Raw genomic sequence first — 24,899 nt, 5'->3', positions numbered from 1 at the left:
TTCTATGTGCATTTATTAATGTGAAACACAGAGAAGCGAGCTCACAGGTGGTTGGTGGTAGTGGTGGCATCATTCCTCAGCTCCTGGTCTGAAGCAGAGAAATAATCAGGGACGTACTCTATTGTGTTCGATAACCCAATTTGCTCAGGTGGGCCGGGTGCATGGCTCATGCCTGTAATCCTGGCACCTTGAGAGGTCGAGGTGAGAAGATTGCTTGAGTCCAGGAGTTGGAGATCAGCCTAGGCAACGTGGTGAAAGTTCATATCGACTAAAAATACAAAAAGTTACCTGGGTGTGGTGGTGCGCATTTTGTGCCAGCTACCTGGATGGCAAAGTGGGGAAGATCACTTGATCCCTGAATGTGCAGGTTTCAGTGAACAGTGATCATGTCACACCACTCCTGCTTGGGTAACAGAGGCCATCTGCCAATTGAAAAAAAAAAAAAGGAATTAGTGAAAAAATGCTTTAGTTTAGAAGTAAACACAGTCAAGACACAGTGCTGACTGTGATCTCAAGAAACCACTTGGGTGTTGGGCTCCCACTCACCTTCCCCGCAGGAACCTGCTGCATGGCTGGGATGGAGAGCTCCGGTCAGTTCCCCCACCTGCTGCTCCCCTGACAGACTGTTCCAGTGTCAGAGCCAGTGTGAGTGTGAGCAGCAATGGACTCTTGACACACACAGATGTTGCATTGAGAAGGTCAGTGCAAGGACAGATAGCACTTGCTAAATAGGGGCGACCTTTAAAGGAGAGGATAACTAAGTATTTTCAAAGCTTTATTGTCTTCAGTACAAAAGATTCGTGAACATACCATGTATTTGGCTCAAATGAGATGTCTCAGAAGAAAGGTTGCTTTGTACCAAGTATAACATATTGCAGAATGACTGATGCACGCAGAAGCACCAGAGGTGGATTCTAGGGGGGAAATGAGATTGGAAGGACTCAGGAAGGGAGGGCAAGTGAGCTCAAGTCAGATTAGGAGGCAGGAGCCTGAAGAGCCTGCAGGGACACACAGCCTGCCCTCGGTGCTGTGCCCTGTTTGAGATGGGCTATTTCATGTTGATGGGGTGGCCTGGGGCTAGAAAACCTCTTTTCCCTGCTCCTCTTCTGCACCTTCTGACTCGCTCTGTGTCCTTTTACTTCCCACAGAATACACCGTGCTGGAAAAGTTCTCCTACCAATCCTCAGGTGAGGAGGAACCATCACAGGGGAAGGTCAGTCCACCTGGTTTGGTTGGAGAAAAGGTTTTTTAACTTTATCCTTTTGAATTTCAGTAAGGTAGGAGAATCTGACCCTATGTGTCATAGGTGATTTATACAGTGTCTTTGGTGGGGAGAATTCTGAGTGAGAGTCTGTTTTTCACCGAGGCTTGATTTAAGACAGGAGGAGAAAATGGCAGCACCAGCCACGCACTTAGTGACAGTGAGCTTCCTCCTCTGCAGCTTGATTCCGTGCTTGGGGCAGAATCACTTCACTGCCAAGTCACAGGACCTTGAGAGGGAATATCCTGCGAGAACGACGTTAGCGTGAGTCAGCTGTCCTGTTCTTCTTCTGTGTTCCTTTGACTTGGACACTCTTTCCCATCTGGTCTTCTAATGTCAACAATGAAGAAAAGACCTGTACACTCAAGCCTCAGGATGGTCTGAAGCTCACGGTGTTTTCCTTTCTCTCCATGCAGGCAGAGGAACCCTCCAAGGAAAAAGGTGTGTATTCTGGGAGTGCTTCTCCGCTCAGGAAATATCTTGAGTGTGGCAACAGGTGGCACTTACTCTCCTGCTTTTGCTGGAGGGTCGCTTTTCTTTCCATTTGAAAGGTTTTTGTCAGTTTCTCAACACTAAGATATTTTCTTAGCAAAGGGGTGACCCCAGAGTACGTACCACTTTCCAAAGCTGTGTTCCTCTGCAGAGAGAAAGAAAAACATTGTGAGCAGCCGGGCGCGGTGGCTCAAGCCTGTAATCCCAGCACTTTGGGAGGCCGAGGCGGGTGGATCACGAGGTCAACAGATCGAGACCATCCTGGTCAACATGGTGAAACCCCGTCTCTACTAAAATTACAAAAAATTAGCTGGGCCTGGTGGCGCGTGCCTGTAATCCCAGCTACTCAGGAGGCTGAGGCAGGAGAATTGCCTGAACCCAGGAGGCGGAGGTTGCGGTGAGCCGAGATCGCGCCATTGCACTCCAGCCTGGGTAACAAGAGCGAAACTCCGTCTCAAAAAAAAAAAAAAAAAAAAGAAAAACATTGTGAGCATTAGACCATGCTGTGAATCCTCACCTACTGGGTTCAGGCAATTCTCCTGCCTCAGCCTCCTGAGTAGCTGGGATTACAGGCACGCACCACCATGCCCAGCTAATTTTTTGTATTTTTAGTAGAGACGGGGTTTCACCATGTTGACCAGGATGGCCTCGATCTCTTGACCTTGTGATCCACCCGCCTCGGCCTCCCAAAATGCTGGGATTACAGGTGTGAGCCACCGTGCCCGGCAAAAAGGAACCTTTCTATAACTCGAATAAGAGGGAAAAATAAAATTAAGTTAAAAAGCAACCTTTCTTTAAAGAGAATATTTAATTCTAACCAAAATACTCTATTTATTTACTAACCATTTGTTTTTAGGACAATGAAACAAATCTTTGAAAATCTGTTTTCCTCCCATTTAAAGATGACCCCTATTTAGCATATGCTATCTGTCCTTCCACTCTGTTTTCCATACACCGTGTGTGTGTGTCTGCGGAGTCCTTTACTGCTCACACTCACACTGGCTTCAACGCTGGGGCAGAACGTGGGGGTGCTGACCCTCTCTAACCCAGCTGTTAGAGATTCCAGAGGGAAGGTGGGCACCAAGCTAACACCCTGTCTCTTGGTGTCTGTGTTACTAAGCTGGAGCATTTCTAAGGCTGTGGTCATCATGATTTTTCTTTTGGTTTGTTTTGTTTTTCTGTGACAGGATCTCACTCTGTTTCCCAGATGGAGTGCAGTGGCACAATCATGGCTCAGTGAAGACTCAACCTGTCTGGCCAAAGCAATCCTCCAGCCTCAGCCTCCTGAGGAACTGGGACTTCAGGAGCACATCACCACACCTGACTAATTTTTGTACTTTTTGTAAAGATGTGGTTTTTACTGTGTTGCCCAGGCTGATCTTAAACTCCTGGGCTCAAGTGATCCTCCTGCCTCAACCTCCCAAAGTGCTGGGATTATAGGCATCAGCCTCCCCACTGGGTCCAATTATATTTTTAAATATAATAGGACATGTCCCTGATTATTCTCTGCTTTTGAACAGGAGCTGAGAAGTGACCCCACCACTGCAGCCAAAAGCCTGTGACTCCCCATGTGTGTTTCACATTAATGACCACCACAAAGTCCACCGTACTGCTACCTTGCCTTTGGCCATCGCTGACAACATCCTGTACTCATGGCTAGTATTTGGGACCTCTCTAGGCTGTCATCCTTCCACATGCACACACAGATGCTGGCACTCCCTGGTGTGGTGACAAGTTACATCAGGGCCACGCAAGCCCTGCAGAGTAGCAGCCCATCACATCAAGCTTTCACCCATTCCTGAGTTCACATTTGCCTTTTCCATTCAGGAAACTGAGAGTTCATTTCTCCACCCTCTCCAATCTGAGGACTGGGGATATTAAACTACCCTTCAGGTATAGCTGTGATGAAGCATGAAAGTGTTGACTGATGTCGAGTGTGCAGCGGGGATGGGATTTGGTTTCTAGAACACTGATCCTTGGGTCGTGCTTTGCACAGGGGGACCATGGTTTCTAGAGAAATGCACACACGCTCCCAAAGACATTCCCCATCACTCCACACAGACTCTCTCCTCCATGCCTCCCCACCCTGATGCACCCCTGTTCCTATTTAAATGACATCACTGCTTCTGGGAACTAGAGTGCATGGCCACAGCTGTTAAGTAAGTTCTTTATTATTATTTTTTTTCACGAAACCGCCCAAACTGAATTTCCAGCAGGAAGCTCAAGTTAGTGTGACTCTCCAGCAAGAACAGGGAGGAATGTGTCCCCTTTCTTACAATTTTCCATGAGCAAAGGGGTGATCCTATGGTACGTACCATGCTTCTGCACAGCTGATATCATCTGCAGAGAGAAAGGAAAACACTGTCAGCCTCAGACCATGCTGTGTCCCATGTGCATGGGTTTCTTCACTTGGTGACATTAGAAAACCAGTTGGGAAATAGTTCTCAAGGCAATAACCCCCATATAAAGCCTAGAGGACACTTGCGAAAAGGCACAAGAATTTTGCGTAAGGTTTTCAAAGTGATTTTGTTGCAAAGTCACCACTATTTTCCAGAAGAATGCATTTCCCCTGAAAAAAATGCTCTCGGCCATGCAGTTTGCCAGTGAAGCTGTCCTCTCTGGGTGCCATCTGGAACAAGTTCCAAGCTGGTAATGGACACTCACATACCTTTGCCCACCAGGAGATTCTGTGGCTCATTTATAATGTTTGTGGTAAGATTTATACATCTTAATTCAAAATAAAATTTAAAAAAAGGAAAAATTTCCCATCTCAGACAAAAAAGAAGACTTACAGGCTCACACTCCTCAATGCATTGTGCAAAAGCTCTTGCAGAGGATTTCTCCCAGTTTATTGGATGTTCTAGGAAACAGAGAGACACTGTCAGCCATGGGAGCTGCTGAAGGCGCTCTGGCAGCCCTGGGTGCTGAGCACACAGGGCTGGGGTGTGCAGAGGAGGTGGGGTAAAAGCAGGGGCTGAGCTGCCACTGGGCCACCCTCCATGGTGGTGAAGGAAGGCAAAGGACACCATCAGGAGAGCCCTGGGGGACAGAGCCTCGGGTCTCTGGCTAAGCCACCCTCATCACTGTGAAGTAGGCAGTGTTCACAGAGGCAGCACACAAGTGCATGGCATGACTCCAGGACAGGGTCTCCGCACAGAAAAAGGCCTGGTAAGTATCCTCTTTTGAAAAAAAGGATACAATGTTTAATGTTCCTGAATCTACATGTGCTCCTGCTGCATTTATCATCTATATCATTGAATTTTAAATCATTATTGTGGTGAAGAATACACAATATGGATTATTTTATTAAATGCACACTTCAGTGGCATTAGTTCCATTCACAACGCTGTGTAGAAAACTAAAAGCAGGCCGGATGTGCTGGTGCATGCCTGGAATCCCAGCACATTGGGAGGCTGAGGTGGGTGAATCACCCGAGGTCAGGAGTTTGAGACAAGCCTGACCAACTTGGTAAAACCCCAGCTCTACTACAAATACAAAAATTAGCCAGGCATGGTTGTGGTCACCTATAATCCCAGCTTCTCGGGAGGATGAGAAAGGAGGATCGCTTGAACCTGAGAGGTGGAAGTTGCAGTGAGCTGAGATCCTGCCACTGCACTTCAGCCTTGGAGACAGAGCAAGACTCCATCTTTTTTAAAAAGAAAAAACTAAAAACAATCTTAATTCAGTGTTCTTACCTTCCACCTAGGAAACTAGAGAAAAAAGTATAGTGTAATGTAACCCAGACATAAAAATAGAACAAACAATTTGCAGAAATCATTATAATAGAAATAAGAAAATAAACAGAACTAAAAAAAAAAAAAAAAAAAAAACGAGCTGCTTCATAGAAAAAATAAATAGAATTGATAATCCTCCAGCCAGGCTCACCACAAAGAAAAGCTAGAAGACACAATTTATAAAAAACATAAATAAAAAGAGGAATGATTCCTGCTGTTCCCATTAATATCAAGCAGATAATAAAGAATACTTAGAACAAATCTACGCTCACAGATTTGACAGCCTAGATGAAAATGACGAATTCCTCCAAAGGCAGAAACTATACCCAAAGGAGAGTCAGATAACCTGAGCAGGCTTATATCTACTATAGAAATTGAATCAACAACAGCTTTATAAAAAATACCCATGTGACTTTACTGAATTCTTCCTAATTCTTACAAAGGAAGACATTGTCTTGTTATATAAACAACCAATTAAAATTGTAAACATTTACCCAGTTAAATTTTAAAATTATGCCCATCACAAAATCCGCACAAGAATGAGGGCACATGTATTCATAATCGCCTGAACTGGAAGCAGCTGAGATGCTCTTCAGGAGGTGCGTGCACCAACCCACACCGTTACATGGACCCAAGGGAATATGACCCACTGGTAAAAATGAGTAAGCCATTAAGCTACTAAAAGACATGAAAAATCTTGCATGTATATTGTGAAGTGAAATTAGTCCTAAGTGGCTGCATGCTTTATGATTCCAATTCTATAAAATTTGGGGGAAAATGTATAGAGGCAGTAAAATAAATGATCTATAGCAGTCAGGGGTCCTGAGAAAAGAGGAAAGGGATTAAGAGGTGCAGCACAGGTCATGTTTTGGGTGCAAAACTCTTCTGTCTGGGTGATGAATGACATGAGTTTGTCAAAATGCACAGGCTGCACAACACAGGGTGAGCCTTAATGTGAACTCCAGACTTTCACTAATAAGAAGATATCACTATCGGTTCAGCCACTGTAACAAATGCACCACATTCGTGTAAGCTGTGATCACAAAAAGGGTACTGAGTGGGGAGGGCATCTGGGAACTTTCTGTAGTACTTCAATTTTTATGTTCATTTACAAGTTTCACGTGATGTCCATTTGTTTGAAAATGGGGCCACACTATCTCAGGAAGAGTTCCATTTTAGCTACTGTCTAACAATCAGCTAAATATCTAAACCTTGCATTGAGATGTTCTTTACTATTAAAAGCGAACCAAGCTGGAAGTGGAAATACATCTTCACTTCTGCATTTGTAGCACTAGTGATTGACTTGATACATTTCAATTTGAACACCTGAAATAAAGAGGAATAAAGTGCAGCAGTTGTAGAGCTGTCTGCAGCGTGGGACACTGAAGAATCTGGAATCCTTATGCTTGCAAGAGTGAGAAACTGAGTTTCCACAGTACCTCCAGGTGGCAGAGGGTTGGTGCACAGACGATAAAATTGTCGGGGGGGAGGGGATATTTCCTTTGGCGGTGTTTGCTCAAATTCTGAGGGAATCTCTTCTTCCTCTTCAAGGCAACATTCTGGGAAATGTATTAAAATAAAGACAGCTGTTGACATCTTGCTGCAGAAGACCATAGAGAAATGAGTAATCATTTATTTACAGTTTAACCCATTTCCTGTGTCCCCAAGAACACCGTGCTGCCAGCAAGCTGCACTTTTATTTTCTAAATGGGAAATAGGTTAAATCAGGGGTCCCTGGCCTCTGGGCCACACATAGTTGTGGTCTTTTAGGAAGCGGGCTGCACAGCAGGAGGTGAGCAGCTGGCTGGAGCAAAGCTGCATCTGTGTTTACAGCCACTCCCCATCACTCCTGTCACCGCCCGAGCTCCGCCTCCTGTCACAGTAGCCATAACATTAGAGTCTCAGAGGAGCACAAACTCTACTGTGAGCTGCACAGAGATCTGGGCTGCATGCGCTGTGTGAGAATCTAACGGCTGATGATGTGTCACTCTCTCCCATCACCCCCAGATGGGACTGTCTAGTTGCAGGACAACAAGCTCAGGGCTCCCACTGACTCTACATTATGGTGAGTTGGATAATTATTTCATTAACTAAAATGTAATAATAATAGAAATAAAGTGCCCAATAAATGTGCTGGAATCTTCCTGAAAGCACCCTTCCACCCCCCCACCCCACTGAAAAATTATCTTCCATGAAACTGATTCCTCCTGCTGTCAGAAAGGCTGGGGACCACTGGGTTCCATGTTTGATCCATGGCCCACTGTCCACCATCTGCAGGGATAAGCCTCCTGAATCTGAGTTGGGCATTAGGAAGAACTTGCACTGTGGGCTGCATTGAAAACTGTGCAGACCGACTGTGCAGGCAAACCCCTGTGCTGAGATGAGACAACGTAGAAAGGTGGCAGATGGAGTGACCAAGAGTGCAGGGCCTGGTGCACAAAGGTCTGGCCCTTATGTGGAAAATACTTGAACCTGAGGAGTTCTACAGACCTTTCTGTGCCTCAGTTTCCTCTTCTGAGTGTCACATGTTCATAATGGGCTATGTTATGTCCTAAGGCCAAAAGTAATTAAACAGAGGTAATGCCTGAAGCAATGCAGTGCCTGCTGAGTGCCGTTCATGTTCAATCATTACATGTCTGAAAGGAAGCCAGGCCCTTGGCAGCGGTTAATATGACAAGGTGCTGGGGGACAGGGCACCAGAATAGTAGAGAATAAAATTTTCTTCCTCCTTCACATGGGCCTGATGCTTCAGCGCTCATGGACAGTATCTGTTATTTCCTGTGATGTCCACATAGCTCCAGCTAAATGGACAGGCCAGGGCCCACCACCCACAGTTGACAACTCAGGAAAGTGAAATGAAAGATTTGAAGTGACCTGCCTAGAGTCACAGCACTCAGGGTTGAAAGATCTGAGACAAGAATGTAGATGATTCTCCAGGAAAGAGGTCTCTGAATACCTGAGACCTCTAAATCCCGGCCTGGACCCTGAACCAGGAGCTCTTTTCACTCCCTTTCTCAATCCTCCTCCCCAGGGTCTTTTCAGGAAGGTGGATGCCAGGAGGTGGCTTAGTCCAGAAAAAAGCTCAAGTCATTCAAACAAAATTTCTGTCTCTAGATTTTAATTCTTGACCTGAACTATGGCACCTTCCTGCAAACAAAGCCTCCCTGATTAACAAATTTAAATGTCAGGCCATCCTCCCCAGCAGCTTCACACTGCCAGCTGCCTGGCGGTGAACACCCCCATGACCAGTGACCACCCTGATGGACCGGGGGTCTGCTTGGCCAACAAGAACATTCTAAGCCAACTGCCATCTGATGGCTGTGCCAAGAATTGGCTTCCCTTCAACTGACCAACCCTGCATGAGCAGTTAACTGAAAACATGGCCATCAGGGCTGGCGCTTAAGTGACTTAATGAATGAAATCTGTGACCCCCCCCTCACTGTCTCACTGACTACCCATCTGAGCAACCCTCTGAGCAGGCTGAACTAAGGCCTGCCTGAGAGTGAACCAGTGTTTAAATGAAGTCTATTGAATACCTTAGAAGTCACACCTGATGAGAAGGGCACTCACATTTAATGAGACACAGCATGTGTTCAGTCATGAGTGAATGCTGAATTACAGACGAGTGTAAGCAGAAGAGCTAGTAACTTGAGCAGGGGAATACCTGGCTCTAACTAACAAACAGCATGGGAGGTTTCCTGCTCACCTGAAACATTAAGACATACAAAAAGGCCAAGAGTACAAAATCATGTTACATCTGAGACCAACGTTAGTAATTGGGGCCTTTAAAAATAAGCAGTTTAGCATTACAGCAGCAGAATTAGAACCCAGGTTGGAGGGGGGAAGTAAGTTAATGAAGCTGATGAAAATTTAAAGGTGAGAGTTATCATCCAAGCCAAGTGTAAAGATGCTCCTTTTCCAGGAGAAAAGAAACAGAAGGCAATGATGTGCGACCTGTAAATTACATGTAAAGAGACACAGTAAAATTTGAACCTCTGAGGTATAAATCTGAGAGGTTTAAAAGAAAAAGCAGATTTTGGAATGAAAATTATTACCTCTTGTATTTCACTGAGAACAAATTATCTATCTTAACAAAAGCTTATTTTTTAAACCAAAATTTTAGTTTGGTATTAGTGTATTTTTAATATTGTAGCTAATTTTAATAACACCTTACAAATAAATCTATCTAACCCAGTCCATTTTGACTGCAAAGTAAGATTTTCATCTACCTTTTGTAACCTCTAATATTAATTTTCTCTATTTTGTAACTTTTTATATCCACTTGATTGTGTTTATCTTTTTAAAATGCCTTTAATTTAAAACAATCCCCAAAACTTCTTAACTACGATACTTTTTCCTTCAGAAAATCTCAGTTTATTTTCTAAAAATCTGTGGAGTCAAGCTTTTCCACAATGTGATTTAGGAGTTTCAGAACTGAGTTTAAAAGACGTTGGCCTGTAATCTCTCTGCCTTTCACGGAATGGCTCCTACTGTATTTGGTATTGAGATCTCCTGACATGATTAAGGCAAGGTTGTGGTGTTTCTTCTGGATCTATTCTATGAATGTGTGAACTAAATTGGCCTGGGAAACAGTACATTTTTCTAAACAGAGAAAAATATTTAAGGTAAAGAGTTTTACAGCAGAATCAAAAATACAAATTGAGACATAAAACTCTAAAGCAAATTTGTACATCTGTAGACAAACTGGATGTACAAACCTGGAAAAAGGATAATGCAGGAAGACATTTTCAGTACAAGTGGCCTAAAATCTGAAGAAAGTGCAGTGAGAAGATGGAAATGAACATACCTCCAAGGCAGGAACAGAGGCCTCCCATCTTGACTAGTAGTCTAGCTGAGAGTTGAAACACATTGTCAGTTGGGATGAAGACAGGCTATACATCATCATGTGACCTCAGCGACAGGTCATCAGAATATGCAAATGAACACAGGGGTCCAACTGCCGCTATCTAGACCAGTGCACGTTCACAAGGACAAGGGTCACTCAGAGTCCATGTTTCATTTCAAAACTGGAATCCCAGACCCTCAGTATTATTCTCTGTGTATTAAATAAATGTTAAATGAGGAAAAAAGACCTGCCTTACAAACATATTTGATAGGGAAAATTTCAGGGTGATAAGGGTCAAAATTAATATATACTCTAGAACTTAAAGTATAATAATAAATAAAAAGTGCATTTGTAAGAAGCCAACAAAGTCCACACTACAAAGCAGATGATGAAACTGTGTAAAAAGCATTCAGGCCATATCTGCTGGACACATAGGCAGAAACAGGCTGGCTCAAGCTCCCCAATCTCCACGTTGCACAGAAGCCACAATTGGCCTTCTCCAGGGCTCTGGAAGAGGCCCCCAGCAAGGCACAGGCAAGCCAGAGGCCCTGTCACACACTAACCAGCCTCTGGCCAGCGGAGCCCTCAGGCTGGGGCTGCCTCATGTGAGCAAAGCCCCCAGGAGCTTGGGTGGGCACAGGCATGAATCAACCCACCATTCCAAATGTGTCATCACAAGGTAGGAGGACTGATTTTCTGTAGCAAAGGGGCTGCTGGGATCCCGGGCTCTCTCCCTCCAGCCCGGAGAAGGCCTGGGGTTCCCTGGGGAGAGGTGGGAGTCTACGGTTGAGCCAGGACACAGAAGACAGATGTGGGCTCTGGCAGGCTAGTCTTGTGTTTGGCTACCAGCCCCACACACCACACAGGGGCATGCTGTCACCCGTGGGTGCATGCTGTCACCTGTGCAGATGGGAAGCCCAGACTATTTGGGTCTGGGGTAGAGGGGGGAAGGGCACCCCCTCCATACTCCCGCCATGAGGCTGAACATGGTGGACTTTCTGTGCCACCTGAGCACTGTACACTGGCCGCTTGGGCCTCATGGCCTCAGCTCCTCCAGCTGACCTGATGGGAGAGAGGCTGGTGACAAGGCAGATGGGCCCTGAGGGGGGTCACAGAGTACAGCCAGGCATTCAGCCTGTCCAGCGTCAGCCAGGGTCTGGCCAGAGTGGCTCCTGGGAGGTGTGGGGAGGGGGCTATTCAGGCCCACCCCTTCCCTCTTCATTCTCCTGGGAGACAGTCACAGGAGCTTGTTTGCCATCCAAAGTCCCCCACAGCCCCTCCCTCCCTCCCTATGGATCCCTTCCCTGGGCATAGGCCTGAGTATGCAGCCTGGATAGCTGCTAGCACCAGAGATGGGGCCTGTCTGCACCCAAGGGAGTCCCCTGTGGTCAGTTCCAGTTTTGTAAATCCTGGTGGGAGTGGGAGGCAGGCAGCAGGGGGTCCAGTGGATTAGAGTAGCTCTCTTGGGCTGGCTGCCCACAACACCTACCCCTCAGCAGGCCGGCTCTGGACACAGTAGTTGGCCAAGTCCCAGCCAGCCTGTCTTGGCAGCTCCTCCTCCTGCCTGCCAGGGTGACTTTACTTTTTCAGATCTGCTGAGCAATGTGTAGATCACTGATTCAGTCCTGAGCTCAGCCAGGACACAGCAGGAAGAGGAGGGGCTGGCTCTGCAGCACCCCAGGCCCAGGATCCTGGGCCCTCCACCCCAAGGACATTCTTTCTTTTAGGTCAACAGGCAGCAGTGGCTGGTAAGTTTCAGCTCCCTGCTGCTGCTCCCTGGGAGGTTTCCTGATGAGAGGCCACCATTGAGACAATGTAACTTTAAGACTGGGATGATCAATTTCTATGTTTATTTAAAGAAGCAGTAAACTTCTTCTATAGGAGAATGTGGCCATGTTCAGCCTCATGGGGGGAGTGTGGAGGGGGTGCCCTTCCCCCCTCTACCCAGGAGAACACAGTCTTGAAGAAAGTTACATTTGTCTCAATTGCATTGACTTCTCAGGAAACCTCCCAGAGAGCAGCTGCAGGGAGCTGACATTTACCAACTCCAGGCTTGACAGTGGGAGGCCTGCCCCTCACCCCTCCTAACTGCCTAAGCCATCACTGCCTGTTGATCTTTAGTCTCCCAGGAGAATGAAGAGGGAAGGGGTGGGCCTGAATAGCCCCCTCTTCACACCTCCCAGGGGCCACTCTGGCCAGACCCTGGCTGACGCTGGACAGGCTGAATGCCTGGCTGTGCTCTGTGACCCCCTCAGGACCCATCTGCCTTGTCACCAGCCTCTCTCCCATCAGGTCAGCTGGAGGAGCTGAGGCCATGAGGCCCAGGCGGCCAGTGTACAGTGCTTAGGTGGCACAGAAAGTCAGAGAACCCCAGACCCAAATAGTCTGGGCTTCCCATCTGCACAGGTGACAGCATGCACCCATGGGTGACAGCATGCACCTTTGTGGTGTGTGGGGCTGGTGGCCAAACATGAGACTAGCCTGCCAGAGCCCACACCTGTCTTCTTTGTCCTGGCTTACCCACTGACTTCTAGCTCTCCCCAGGGAACCCCCAGCCTTCTCGGGGTTGGAGGGAGAGAGCCCGGGATCCCAGCAGCCCCTTTGCTACAGAGGATCAGTCCTCTGACCTTGTAATGACACATTTGGAGTGGTGGGTTGATTCATGCCTGTGCCCACCCAAGCTCCCGGGGGCTTTGCTCACATGAGGCAGCCCCAGCCTGAGGGCACCGCTGGCCAGAGGCTGATTAGTGTGTGACGGGGCCTATGTGGACTTGATCAGCTTCTTACAAATGCACTTTTTATTTATTCTTATTAGACTTTAAGTTCTGGGGTACGTGTGCAGACCTTGCAGGATTGTTACATAGGTATGCACATGCCATGGTGCTTTGCTGCCTCCATGCCCCTGTCACCTGTTAAGTATTTCTCCTAATGTTATACCTCCTCAAGCTCCCCACCCCCTGCCATCCCTCCTCTAGCCTCCCACCCCTCAAAAGACTCCAGTGTGTGATGCTCCCCTCCCTGTGACCATATGTTCTCGATGTTCCACACCCACTTATGAGTGAGAACATGCAGTGTTTGGTTTTCTGTTCTTGTGTCACTTTGCTGAGAATGATGGTTTCCAGCTTCATCCACGTTCCTGCAAAGGACACAAACTCATCCTTTTTTATGGTTGCATAGTATTCCATGGTGTATATGTGCTACATTTTCTTTATCCAATGTATGCTTGATGGGCATTTGGGTTGATTCCAAGTCTTTGCTATTGTAAACAGTGCCACAGTGAACATACATGTGCATGTATCTTTATAATCGAATGATTTATAATCCTTTGGATATATACCCACTAATGGGATTGCTGGGTCAAATGGAATTTCTATTTCTAGATCCTTCAGGAATCACTACACTGTCTTCCACAATGGTGGCACTAATTTGCACTCCCACCAGCAGTGTAAAACTGTTCCTATTTCTCCACATCCTCTCCAGCATCTGTTGTCTCCAGATTTTTTAATGATCGCCATTCTAACTGGCAGGAGATGGTATCTCAATGTGGTTTTGATTTGCATTTCTCCAATGACCAGTGAGTTGTTCCTGGAGCTCCTGTTTGAGGCTGTGCCTGAGGTGTGTGTGTTACTGAACCGGAGCATTTCTAAGCCTTGTGGTTACTATGTTCTGAAATAAAACAGAATATGTCCATGATTTTTCTCTGCTCTTGACCAGGAGCTAAGGAATGAACCCATCATGGTGCCAAAACTCTCTGAGCCCTGCAAGTGTGCTTCACATTAATGACCACGCCGGATTCCACTGTAAAATGTAGCTGTTCCCACCCTGGGGTAGGTGACCACTAAGACCGTCCTGTGATGAGTGTGTAAAATCTCTACAGGCCATTACACTTGCACATGCACACATAGGTGCTGTGCCAGAGCTGTCTGCCAAATGCACAATAGTAGCCTTCACATCAATGTTTCACCCATTCTTGAGTTCACATTTGTCTCTTCAGTGTAGGAGCCCAAGAGCTTGAAAAATTCATCTCCACAGCATCTCCACCTGAGGAGTGAGGACATGAAACTTACCTTTAGGTAAGCTGCCACGGAGGATGGAAGGGCTGATTGACGTGAAGTGTGCAGTGGTGATGCAGTTTGTGTTTAGAACAGTAATCCTTGTGTTGTGCTTTGCACATGGAAACGTGCTTTCTGGGGAAATGTGCACAGGCTCCCAAGAACACTTATGATCACTTTACATAAACACAAGTGCAGGGCATGACTCCAGGACACGGTCTCCACACAGAAAGAGGCCTGGTAGGTATCCTCTTTTTTATAAAAATGTTACTGTATCACTTAACTTTCCTAAATAAACCTATGCTCCTACTGCAGTTAACATCCATTTTATTGGACTTTAAGCCATGATGGTGAGCTATTCACAATATTTATTATTTTAATCCTTAGTTGCAGACTTCAGGAGCAGACGGGACAACAGCAGCAAACACGGAGGGGAGCCCACGCACTTCTCCCTGACCCTGAATCAGAACCCACACAGGAACCTGCATTCGTGTGTGACTCAGCAGACTGCAGAGGGTGAGCAGGAAGCCTTTTCACACTCGTGCTTTCTCAGTACAGGGCTGTGTGCATGAAAATATCACTGGAGCCCCCAAGATGGGCTGCCCAGGGCTAAGCTCTGGGATGAGAAGGAAGAAAAAGGACAGAGCCCCTGCCCTGACAGTGACCAGCCAGGGCCAGCATCCTTCCACCCATGAATGGCAGGTCACAGACTGTGAGACTGATGATTCCAAGCTTATCTCAGAGAAACCGGCAAAGCGATGTCTTATGGGTCAGAAGGGAGATGTGCAAGGAACACCTGGGCTCTGGAGCAGCCCCTCCCTTTGTGAGCTCACCCTGCACTGGATCTGGCTCCCCTCCCACCTCTGCTGCAACTAGTGTGATGCAGCTGCCCTGGCCAGGGGCTGTGAGGCTTCCTCCAGTTAAATGGGTTTCTGAGATAGACCAAACTTGACCAACAGCATCTACACAGCTCAGGGATGTAAAATGAGAGATTTGAAGTGATCTGCCTAGAGTCACAGCACTCAGGAGTGACAAATCTGGGACAAGAATGTAGATGGTGCTCTGGGGCAGAGGTGTCTGAACACCTGAGACCTCTAAATCCCAGCCTGGACCCTGAACCAGGAGCTCTTTTCACTCCCTTTCTCAATCCTCCTCCCCAGGGTCTCTTCAGGAAGGGGGATGCCAGGAGGTGGCTAAATCCAGAGAAGAGCTCAAATCATTCAAACAAAATTTCTGTCTCTAGATTTTAATTCTTGACCTAAATATGGCACTTTTTGGCAAACAAAGCCTCTCTGATGAACAAATTGAAATGTCAGGCCATCCTCCCCAGCAGTTTCACACTGCCAGCTGCCTGGCGGTGAATACCCCCATGACCAGTGACCATCCTGAGGGAACAGGGGTCTGCTTGGCCCCCAAGATGGCTAAAACTCAGAACATTCTAAGCCAACTGCCACTTGATGGCTGTGCCAAGAATCAGCTTCCCTTCAACTGACTAACCCTGCATGAGCAGTTAACTGAAAATATGGCCATCAGGGTTGGCACTTCAGTGATTTAATGAATGAAATCTGTGACCACCACTGTCTCACTGACTACCCATCTGAGCAACTCTCTGAGCAGGCTGAACTAAGGCCTGCCTGAGAGTGAGCAGTGTTTAAATGAAGTCTATTGAATACCTTAGAAGTCACACCTGATGAGAAGGGCACTCACATTTAATGAGACACAGCATGTGTTCAGTCATGAGTGAATGCTGGATTACAGAGGAGTGTAAGCAGAAGAGCTAGTAACTTGAGCAGGGGAATACCTGGCTCTAACTAACAAACAGCATGGGAGGTTTCCTGCTCACCTGAAACATTAAGACATATAAAAAGGCCAAGAGTACAAAATCATGTTACATCTGAGACCAACATTAGTAATTGGGGCCTTTAAAAATAAGCAGTTTAGCATTACAGCAGCAGAATTAGAACCCAGGTAGGAGGGGGGAAGTAAGTTAATGAAGCTGATGAAAATTTAAAGGTGAGAGTTATCATCCAAGCCAAGTGTAAAGATGCACCTTTTCCAGGAGAAAAGAAACAGAAGGCAATGGTGTGGGACCTGTAAATTACAAGTAAAGAAACACAGTAAAAGTCGAACCTCTGAGGTATAAATCTGAGAAGTTTAAAATAAAAAACATTGCAGAATGAAAAATTATTACCTCTTGTATTTCACTGAGAACAAATTATCTATCTTAACAAAAGCTTATTTTTTAAACCAAAATTTTAGTTTGGTATTAGTGTATTTTTAATATTGTAGCTAATTTTAATAACACCTTACAAATAAATCTATCTAACCCAGTCCATTTTGACTGCAAAGTAAGATTTTCATCTACCTTTTGTAACCTCTAATATTAATTTTCTCTATTTTGTAACTTTTTATATCCACTTGATTGTGTTTATCTTTTTAAAATGCCTTTAATTTAAAACAATCCCCCAAAACCTCTTAACTAGGATACTTTTTCCCTTCAGAAAATCTGTTTATTTTCTAAAAAATCTCTGGAGTCAAGCTTTTCCACAATTTGATTTAGGAGTTTCACAACTCAGTTTAGAAGACGTTGGCCTGTAATCTCTCTGCCTTTCATGGAATGGCTCCTAATGTATTTGGTATTGAGATCCCCTGACATGATTAAAGCAAGGTTGTGGTGTTTCTTCTGGATCTATTCTATGAATGAGTGAACTAAATTGGCCTGGGAACAGTACATTTTTCTAAACAGAGAAAAATATTTAAAGCAAAAAGATTTATAGCAGAATCAAAAATACAAATTGAAACATCAAACTCTAAAGCAAATTTGTACATCTGTAGACAAACTGGATGTACAAACCTGGGAAAAGAATAATTCAGGAAGACATTTTCAGTACAAGTGGCCTAGAATCTGAAGAAAGTGCAGTGAGAAGATGGAAATGAACATACCTCCAAGGCAGGAACAGAGGCCTCCCATCTTGACTAGTAGTCTAGGTGACAGTTGAAACACATTGTCAGTTGGGATGAAGAAAGGATATACATCATCACGTGACCTCAGTGACAGGTCATCAGAATATGCAAATGAACACAGGAACAGGTACCACACTCTGGGGTCCAACTGCCGCTATCTAGACCAGTGCACTTTCACAAGGACAAGGGTCACTCAGAGTCCATGTTTCATTTCAAAACTGGAATCCCAGACCCTCAGTATTATTCTCATTGTATTAAATAAATGTTAAATGAGGAAAAAAGACTTGCCTTACAAATATTGATAGTGAAAATTTCAGGGTGAAGAGGGTCAAAACTAACACGTTCAGAATAAAATGAGATTCCTACCCTGACATGAAGTACTGTCTGCACCCATTCTTACTATTCCTGTGTCAGCCACAATTTCTATATTCAACAATTTCTATTTTCAGCAATTTTAAATTTGCTCCAGATTAAAGTTTAATTTGCCTTAGTATAAATTTAATTTTTAAAAGTTGATCTCTAAGAGTACAACTCACAGTAATTGTATAATGTCTTCTCTCATCAGCTGTCTATATTATCTACTATTTTTCTCTGTGTGCAACTAAGTTACAAACTTACTAATTTCTGAATCTCTTTAAGATCTCTCTGTGAATGTACACATGAAAGCCTGGCTGTTCACACAGAGATGAAGAAAAAAGAAGCATTATATGTTCACCAATGTGTTGTATGAAAATATATGAAGAATGATTTTCTGAGTGGGGTGTTCTGATAACCTCAGACTCCAGGATTAAATGTGTTCTGGCTCATCAGTCAACACCCAGTCACACCCATTCTTATTATCTCATCATGAGAGTTAGCACCTGGAAGGCAACTGACAAGCCCCACAAAACATGGAACAGCTGAAAATTAGAGAATAAAAATGAGAGCGTTATCCTGTTTATAACAAATACCCACTAAGATAGGAAATGGTTCAGTGCAAATTTCCATCACTGCAGATCCATCACAAGCTTTAAGAACTATTAAATCAAATGTGACATTGATGAGGTATGAAAGCTGCATTAATACAGATGTTTCCATTTTTCCAGGGACTACCTAGTTGAGGTCACTGATGGGATTTGGGAAGAAACAGGTAATATTACCTGTCTAAATAGAGAATTATAATTGCTAACAACTGAACAGAAAAATGTGTTTGCACATAATACACACCATACATGAATATAAATACACACATATATATGCATATGTATTCATGCATGAGACAGAGAAAAAGAGTCAGTGGTGAGACCTAAGAAAAAACTGAAAAAGATTCACATCTCCAATGAAAACTGGGGAAGAAATTTTTTTTAAAAAAAGAGAGAATAAGTTAAAAAAAATAAAACCCGCTGGGCGAAGTGGTTCACGCCTGTAAACCTAGCACTTTGGGAGGTCAAGGTGGGCAGATCACAAGGTCAGGAGTTCAAGACCAGCCTGGTGAATATGGTGAATCCCTGTCTCTACTAAAATACCAAACATTAGCCGGGTATGATGGTATGTGCCTGTAGTCCCAGCTGCTTAGGAGGCTGAGGCAGGGGAATCACTTGAACCCAGTAGGCAGAGGTTGCAGTGACCTGAGATCGTGCCACTGCACTCCAGCCTGGTGACAGAGTGAGACTTCATCAATAAATAAATCTTCATAAAAAATTAAGGAAAAATGTACAAAAACTTAACAGCTGTTACATTAGAGGCAGGAGCTGGCAGGCTGCCCAAGAGGGCAAGGCAGAAACCCAGATTTCAGTGTGCCGCCTTCTGTACCTTGTGAATGTGCTATAAGTGTGTTATTTCTGGTGCGTTTGTTGTGAATTTATTTTTTTTTAATGAATACTCCAAAATACTGGTATAAAACAACCTTTTTGTTTTGCTCATGCTTCACAGGGATAGGAATTCATGCAAAACAGAAAAAATAGCTTCTTGCTACTTCTTGATGTCTGGGGACTGCAGAGAAGGGTCACTGGCTGGGGCTGAATGCACAGCAAGGGTTTGGCGTCATCTGGAGGTGACATCACTCACAGGTCTGCTGAGATCAGTGGGCTTGGCTGGAGGACCTACAGGAGACTCTCTGGTGTCCTGGGCTTCCAAGTAGCTGGGCAGTCTCAGGACATTCAGAGCCTTGACTTGGTAGCCAAGGGCTCCACAGGTGAGTGACCGCAGTGAACCAAGCAGAGGCTCGTGGCCTTGTCAAACAGCATCCCCTCCACATCACCTGTCTGTGACAAGTGAGCACTAGTGTCCAGCCCCACAAGAGGAGGCACAGACCCCCACCTGTCAAGAGGAGAGCAAAGAAATTGCAAACTCCTTTAAAAAGCCAGATGCAAATTCCTGTTTGAAAATCTCCAGCACAGAGATACCTCTCAAACATGAGATAAAAGACCTGCCGCTCTATGACACAGGCCAAGGGTAAGACAGGGGTGGTTTTCCTTCTGCCTCAGCCACTGTTGAGTTGACTGACAAGTGAACAAAACATTCAGGGAAATTAACCAGAGGGTTACAGAGTAACAAGGAAAGAAAGCTAATGTAGACCTGAAATGCTGCTCTACAAAGGAACCATTTAATTCACTCCATTAACTTAAAGGAAACACAAGATTTATACATTCAGAAAACAAGCAGAGACTTTTTTCCTCCACTTCACTTTAGGTTCAGCTTCATGTGCAGTTTGTTACATGGGTAAATCCTGTCGCTGAAGCCTGGTAAGACCTAATTAAACTAAAGAGCTTCTGGGAAGAGACTTGATTTCTTATGAAAGCCTATGGCCCCCAAGGTGGCCATCCTGCAGGCTGGAAGTGTGCCTCCTGCCCAGGCCAGACCCTGGTACATGGGCAGAGGAGCTGGGTGGGACAGGAGCTTTACTCTGGACAGGCTGGCTGAATAGAAACCTTCAACAGGTTACAGGAGGAGCCATGGATATTCATGAGGTGGTCCTGATGCATGCAAACCTAATACACATACATGTAACACGTGACCCAGGTTCACTATGGGGTGGAGACTTAATATTTAAATTTATTACAATTAGGCCCTATACTTCAAAAGGTCTTTTCAGGACACAAAGGCACACAAGGGCACAGCCTCTGTAAACCGGCCAGAACCAGTTCATGGCAGGTGGTCTCTTCCCAGGGCAGAGTTGCTGAAATCAGTCTCTTGTCCAGTTGGAGCTGTAGCTACGGCTGCTGGAACAGGGGTTGGGGGCCATTTAGTCAGTGCCGGACACTGAGCTACAACTGTGAATAGTGCTTATTTAGCCGCTAGAGAAAAAGAAACCCCGTGGCAGTCAGAACAGTTTATTCCTTAAGTTGAGGGGGGTGTGTCTCAACCCTTGCCGGGCCTGGCTTTAGGTGCTGTTTACACTTTGGTACCTTCACTGCCACAGAATCCGTTCTGTCAGTCTTATGCCCTTGACTGGAACATGCAAGCTGGGCAGCTGTTGTGTCTAAACATAAAAGGAAGGGGCATAACGAGGCATCAGGTTGCCCATCGCGCCATGGTCTGATGCCGGGCACTGATCAGGTGTGGAGGAGAGGCCTGGGGCAGGCTGGAGTGACGGGATGGTCCTTGGAGCCTCACTCTGGGAGCAGCTGCCTCAGCTCATGGCTTCACGGCCCAGTTGCATTCATCTATAAGCCAGGGCCTCCATGCGGAAAACCCGACAGCCTTTCCCATTTTTAGTGCCCTGAATTTCAGCATCTCTCTGCCAAACCATCAAGAAAACCCTGGGCTCTGCAGATGCAGGCACAGCCTAGTGCATACACTGGGCACTCAATAAATGCCAATGGCAGCTACCTCCCTGGTGTCTGATGAGGACAAAAGTCACCATCATGGCAGTGCAGCCTCCATCCCAGACTTAAATTCCTTCTTCACAAAATGCAGAGCAGGGGACCCAGTGTGGAGTACAGGGCTTCTGCAGACACCTCTCCTCCTGGGCCCCCAGAGGAGTGGCCTGGAGGAGCAGCGGGAGGAGCAGAGATGGGAGCCAGCCCTGGCCTTGGAGGTGCCACCATCCCTGCACACACAGGCACAGCCCTCACTTCCTCAAGCTCTTCCTCCAACACCCGGCCTGAGCCACCCACTGGAGAACACGGACATCCCTCTCCCCATTCTGTGCTGGGAAACAAAGGCCCAGCACTCGACTCTCACACTCATGGTGGAACTGTGACTAGGACCCAAGTCTCCTCACACCTCTAAAATGACATGAGCTGACGTTACAGGGAAGGTCTTCTGAGGTGTTCTCAGAGTTCCCAAGGATGGTGGTGACTCTGTGCCCACAAGAGAAATCAGATGATCCTACACCTGCTTCAAAAGGGACCTGGGGCTCAGACACTGATGGAGACGCCTCTGGACGAAGCTGCTGCTCAGCACCCCTGGGTGCAGATGGGACAGTGAAGTCAGCCACATGGCAGGATGGCCACCCAGGAGACACAGTCACTTCTCAGAAGCCCTGGATGGAGACATGACAGCAAAGTAAGCCACATACCAGGATGGCCACCCTGGGGACAACAGGCAGAGGCCTCAAAGAGATGCCGCTCCAATGAGATGCAGCTGGCCAGCAAGCCCAGGAAAAGATGTCCCCAGCACTGTCACCAGGGAAAGGCAAGCCAGAGCCACAGTGAGATGGCCCTGTGCACCCAATGGGTGGCCAGAGTTAGACACACACCAGAGAATAACATGGGGAGGTGAGGACGTGATAAACACTGACCCCTGTGTGCTGCTGCTGAGAATAAAACATGATTCAACCACTGTGGAAAACAGCGTGGCAGCTCCTCAAAAAACCAAACAATTACCCAGCAATTTCACACCTGGGGCCTAGGTACATACCCAAGAGAACTGAAAGCAGAGACTCAGATATTTGTAACAGGGATGTCCCTGACAGCACTTTTCATAATCACCAAAGTGTGGAAGGCACCCACATGTCTGTCCCTGTAGTGGGGAGATCCCGTAAGCCCCGAGGCAGGAGCAAAAGGCCTCAGCCTATTTTCATATAAATAATGAAGAAGAAAGTAACTAGAAATATAACCATAGTAGTTATGAGTTATTCATATGTGATCTTAGTTATTCATGGGTGATCTTAATCCTTTTACTAATGCCTCTCAGGTTGGAAGTGTGAACGTGGGGTGACATTGTGAAATGAATGACAGTAAGGCAAGACTCAGTCCTCCATCACCTGGGGTGACATTGTGAAATGAATGGCACTAAGGCAAGATGCTTTAAGTCCTTGCATAAGGGCTGCTGGAGGGCGCGTGGGCTGTGGGGCAGCACCAGCACTGGGAAAGAGCCTGCTGTTTAGCCAGCGGAGATGACCAAAATGGCCAAGACATCTCCTTCCTGGGGAAGTTTGGAGAAAACTCCGCTTCTCCAAGCTCCTGTGGTAAGGCCTGACGGCTGTCAGGTAGACCTGCAGACATCCGGGGGCTTAACTGTCCTCATATGATGCTGTGCTTCAGGGGTCACATTCCATGTCTACTCTTTCATTCCTTTTTCTTAGAACAGGCTGGTGCCTGTTCCTACCGGAAACGTGCCATGCCCATCCCTTGTGGCCAGTGCTCTCTGAGCTGAGGCCAGGTGGCCTGAGACACTCAGCCCCCTGCCCATCACAAGGAGAAAGGTGCTTCTCAAGGTGCTCTGTATGCGGGGTGGCTCTTATAAAGACCCAGGTTACTGAGTGCCCCTCCATACAAATCCTCACTAGAACCAAAGTCCCCGAGAGGTTCTGGTGCAGGTGTCTGCTTGGAGTGATCAGACCTGAGTCTGAATTTTGCCACTCAGAGTCATGTGACATTGCACAAGTCACTTTACCTCTGAGCCTTTTTTTGTCATCGGTTTTGTCATCGGTAGAATGGGGGCTGAAATGGTGTCCCTGTCTGGGGGCTGTGAGGAGTGACTAAGATGGTGTTTCCCAGGTCCTGCCCAATACATGGTAAGGTGCTCACACCTTCTCCCTGCAGCACCTGGGAACTTGGAGGTCCCTCCTGGCTTCTGAGCAGGGAAGGATGACTTGGAGCCCCTGGGGCCTGCCCCACAGTGCCAAACACAGCACAGGGAAGGGAGGGTGGAGGTCATGCCCAACACAGATGGATATGTGAGCAGAGCCTGCAGGGTCTGCCCAGCAGCAGGAGCTGGGGCAAGAGGTGGGTGGGAGGCTGCATCCTTGGATCAGGTGAACATGGGTGGGTCTGGCCTCACTAAGAAGGCCATGAATTGGAGTGAGGCTGAGTGCAGGGATGGGAAGACTTGGCCCTGGGGATGTGTGCGACTTACAGGAAGAGGGAGACATATCCAGGAGCACAGCCCCATCCTGGCCACGCTGGAGGCCAGGCAATGCTCCTGGAACTGCTGACTGAGGCTTCCAGAGTGGGCGTGGGCAGGGGTCCAGGTTCCAGGTCCCTCCTGTAGGCAGAGTGGCATGATGGTTGGAGGCACTGATTCTGAGGCCAACTCTGTGCACTGTTAGTGAAGTGCTCAGTGCCTCCGTTTCGCCATCTGCCTGCCGCTGCCCTCTGCTCTTAGGTGGGCTGTCGAGGTTAGGGGCAGGTCTACTATTTGCCTCCCTGCCCCTACTGTTGGCCTCTCCAAGGGCAGCTGCAGGGAGGAAGCTGGTGCCCACCAGCTGGCTCTGAGGGCAGTGGGGAGAGGGGCACTTACCAGCCCACCATGTCAAATATGCTGTCCCCTTGAACTTGCTCAGAGGATGCCCAGCTTGGGCTCCCAGGGCATGGCTGTTGGCACCTGAAGCCCACAGGCAGGTGGAACCTGCACAAAGGTAGAGGCCTCAGCAGGACCTAGGAGACCTCCCCCTTTACCCTCCCTGGGACCTGACTATGAGCAGCATGCCCGAGGCCTGAGGCCCTGGCTCCTGAGCACAAGAAATAGGCCTGCGTGTCCTTCAGAGATTCTGGGAGGCTCAGAGAAAGCTCATACCCTCCTCCCACTAAACCATCCACCTGCTCCTACTAAACCCTCCACCTCATCCCACTAAACCACCCACGCCCTCCCACTCAACCACCCACCCCCTCCCACTCAACCACCCACCTCCTCCCACTGAACCATCCACCTCCTCTACTAAAACACCCACCTCCTCCCACTAAACAATCCACCACCTCCCACTAAACCACCCACCTCCTCCACTAAACAACCCCCTTCTCCCACTAAACAACCCCCCTCTCCCACTAAACCATCCCCCACCTCCCACTAAACCACCCACCTCTTCCCACTAAACCATCCACCCCCTCCACTAAACTATCCTCCTCCTCCCGCTAAATCATCCACCCGTCCCACTAAACCACCCACCTCCTCCCACTAAACCACCCATCTCCTCCCACAAAACCACCCATCCCCTCCCACTAAACCACCCACCTCCTCCCACTAAACCATCGACCTTCTCCCACTAAACCATCCACCTTCTCCCACTAAAGTATCCACCTCCTCCCGATAAACCATACACCCCATCCCTAAACCATCCACCCCCACCACTGACACATCCACCTCCTCCCTCCTCTTCCTGACACGTCCACCTCCTCCCACTAACC

At 47.0% G+C, this 24,899-nt stretch overlaps 1 protein-coding gene across 11 annotated transcripts in view; it reads right to left on the bottom strand.

Moving 5' to 3' along the window:
* The window catches only part of LOC144581378 (uncharacterized), a 45,394-nt gene that overhangs the window by 10,094 nt on the left and 10,401 nt on the right, over positions 1–24,899 (bottom strand). Inside the window, exons 1-7 of one of the 11 annotated variants that reach the window (XR_013532019.1) lie at positions 24,016–24,344; positions 23,632–23,760; positions 17,329–21,814; positions 6,927–7,046; positions 4,546–4,613; positions 4,069–4,093; positions 289–1,898 (exon numbers count right to left, since the gene is read on the bottom strand). Coding sequence is in view for 1 of the 11 variants with exons in the window: in XM_078364694.1 (XP_078220820.1) it covers positions 1,834–1,898; positions 4,069–4,093; positions 4,546–4,613; positions 6,927–7,046; positions 17,329–17,356 (306 nt within the window). In the remaining 10 variants the exon portion in view is untranslated. Of the gene's footprint in view, positions 1–288; positions 1,899–4,068; positions 4,094–4,545; positions 4,614–6,926; positions 7,047–10,294; positions 10,342–11,822; positions 13,280–17,328; positions 21,815–23,631; positions 24,345–24,899 lie in introns of those variants that run through there. The other 10 variants (XR_013532020.1, XR_013532016.1, XR_013532015.1 and 7 more) reach the window with 10 other exon arrangements.

The sequence above is a fragment of the Callithrix jacchus genome, chromosome 2, assembly GCF_049354715.1.
Source record: "Callithrix jacchus isolate 240 chromosome 2, calJac240_pri, whole genome shotgun sequence".
In the NCBI taxonomy this organism is placed as follows: Eukaryota; Metazoa; Chordata; class Mammalia; order Primates; family Cebidae; genus Callithrix; species Callithrix jacchus.
This window is presented reverse-complemented; position numbering and strand designations above follow the sequence as displayed.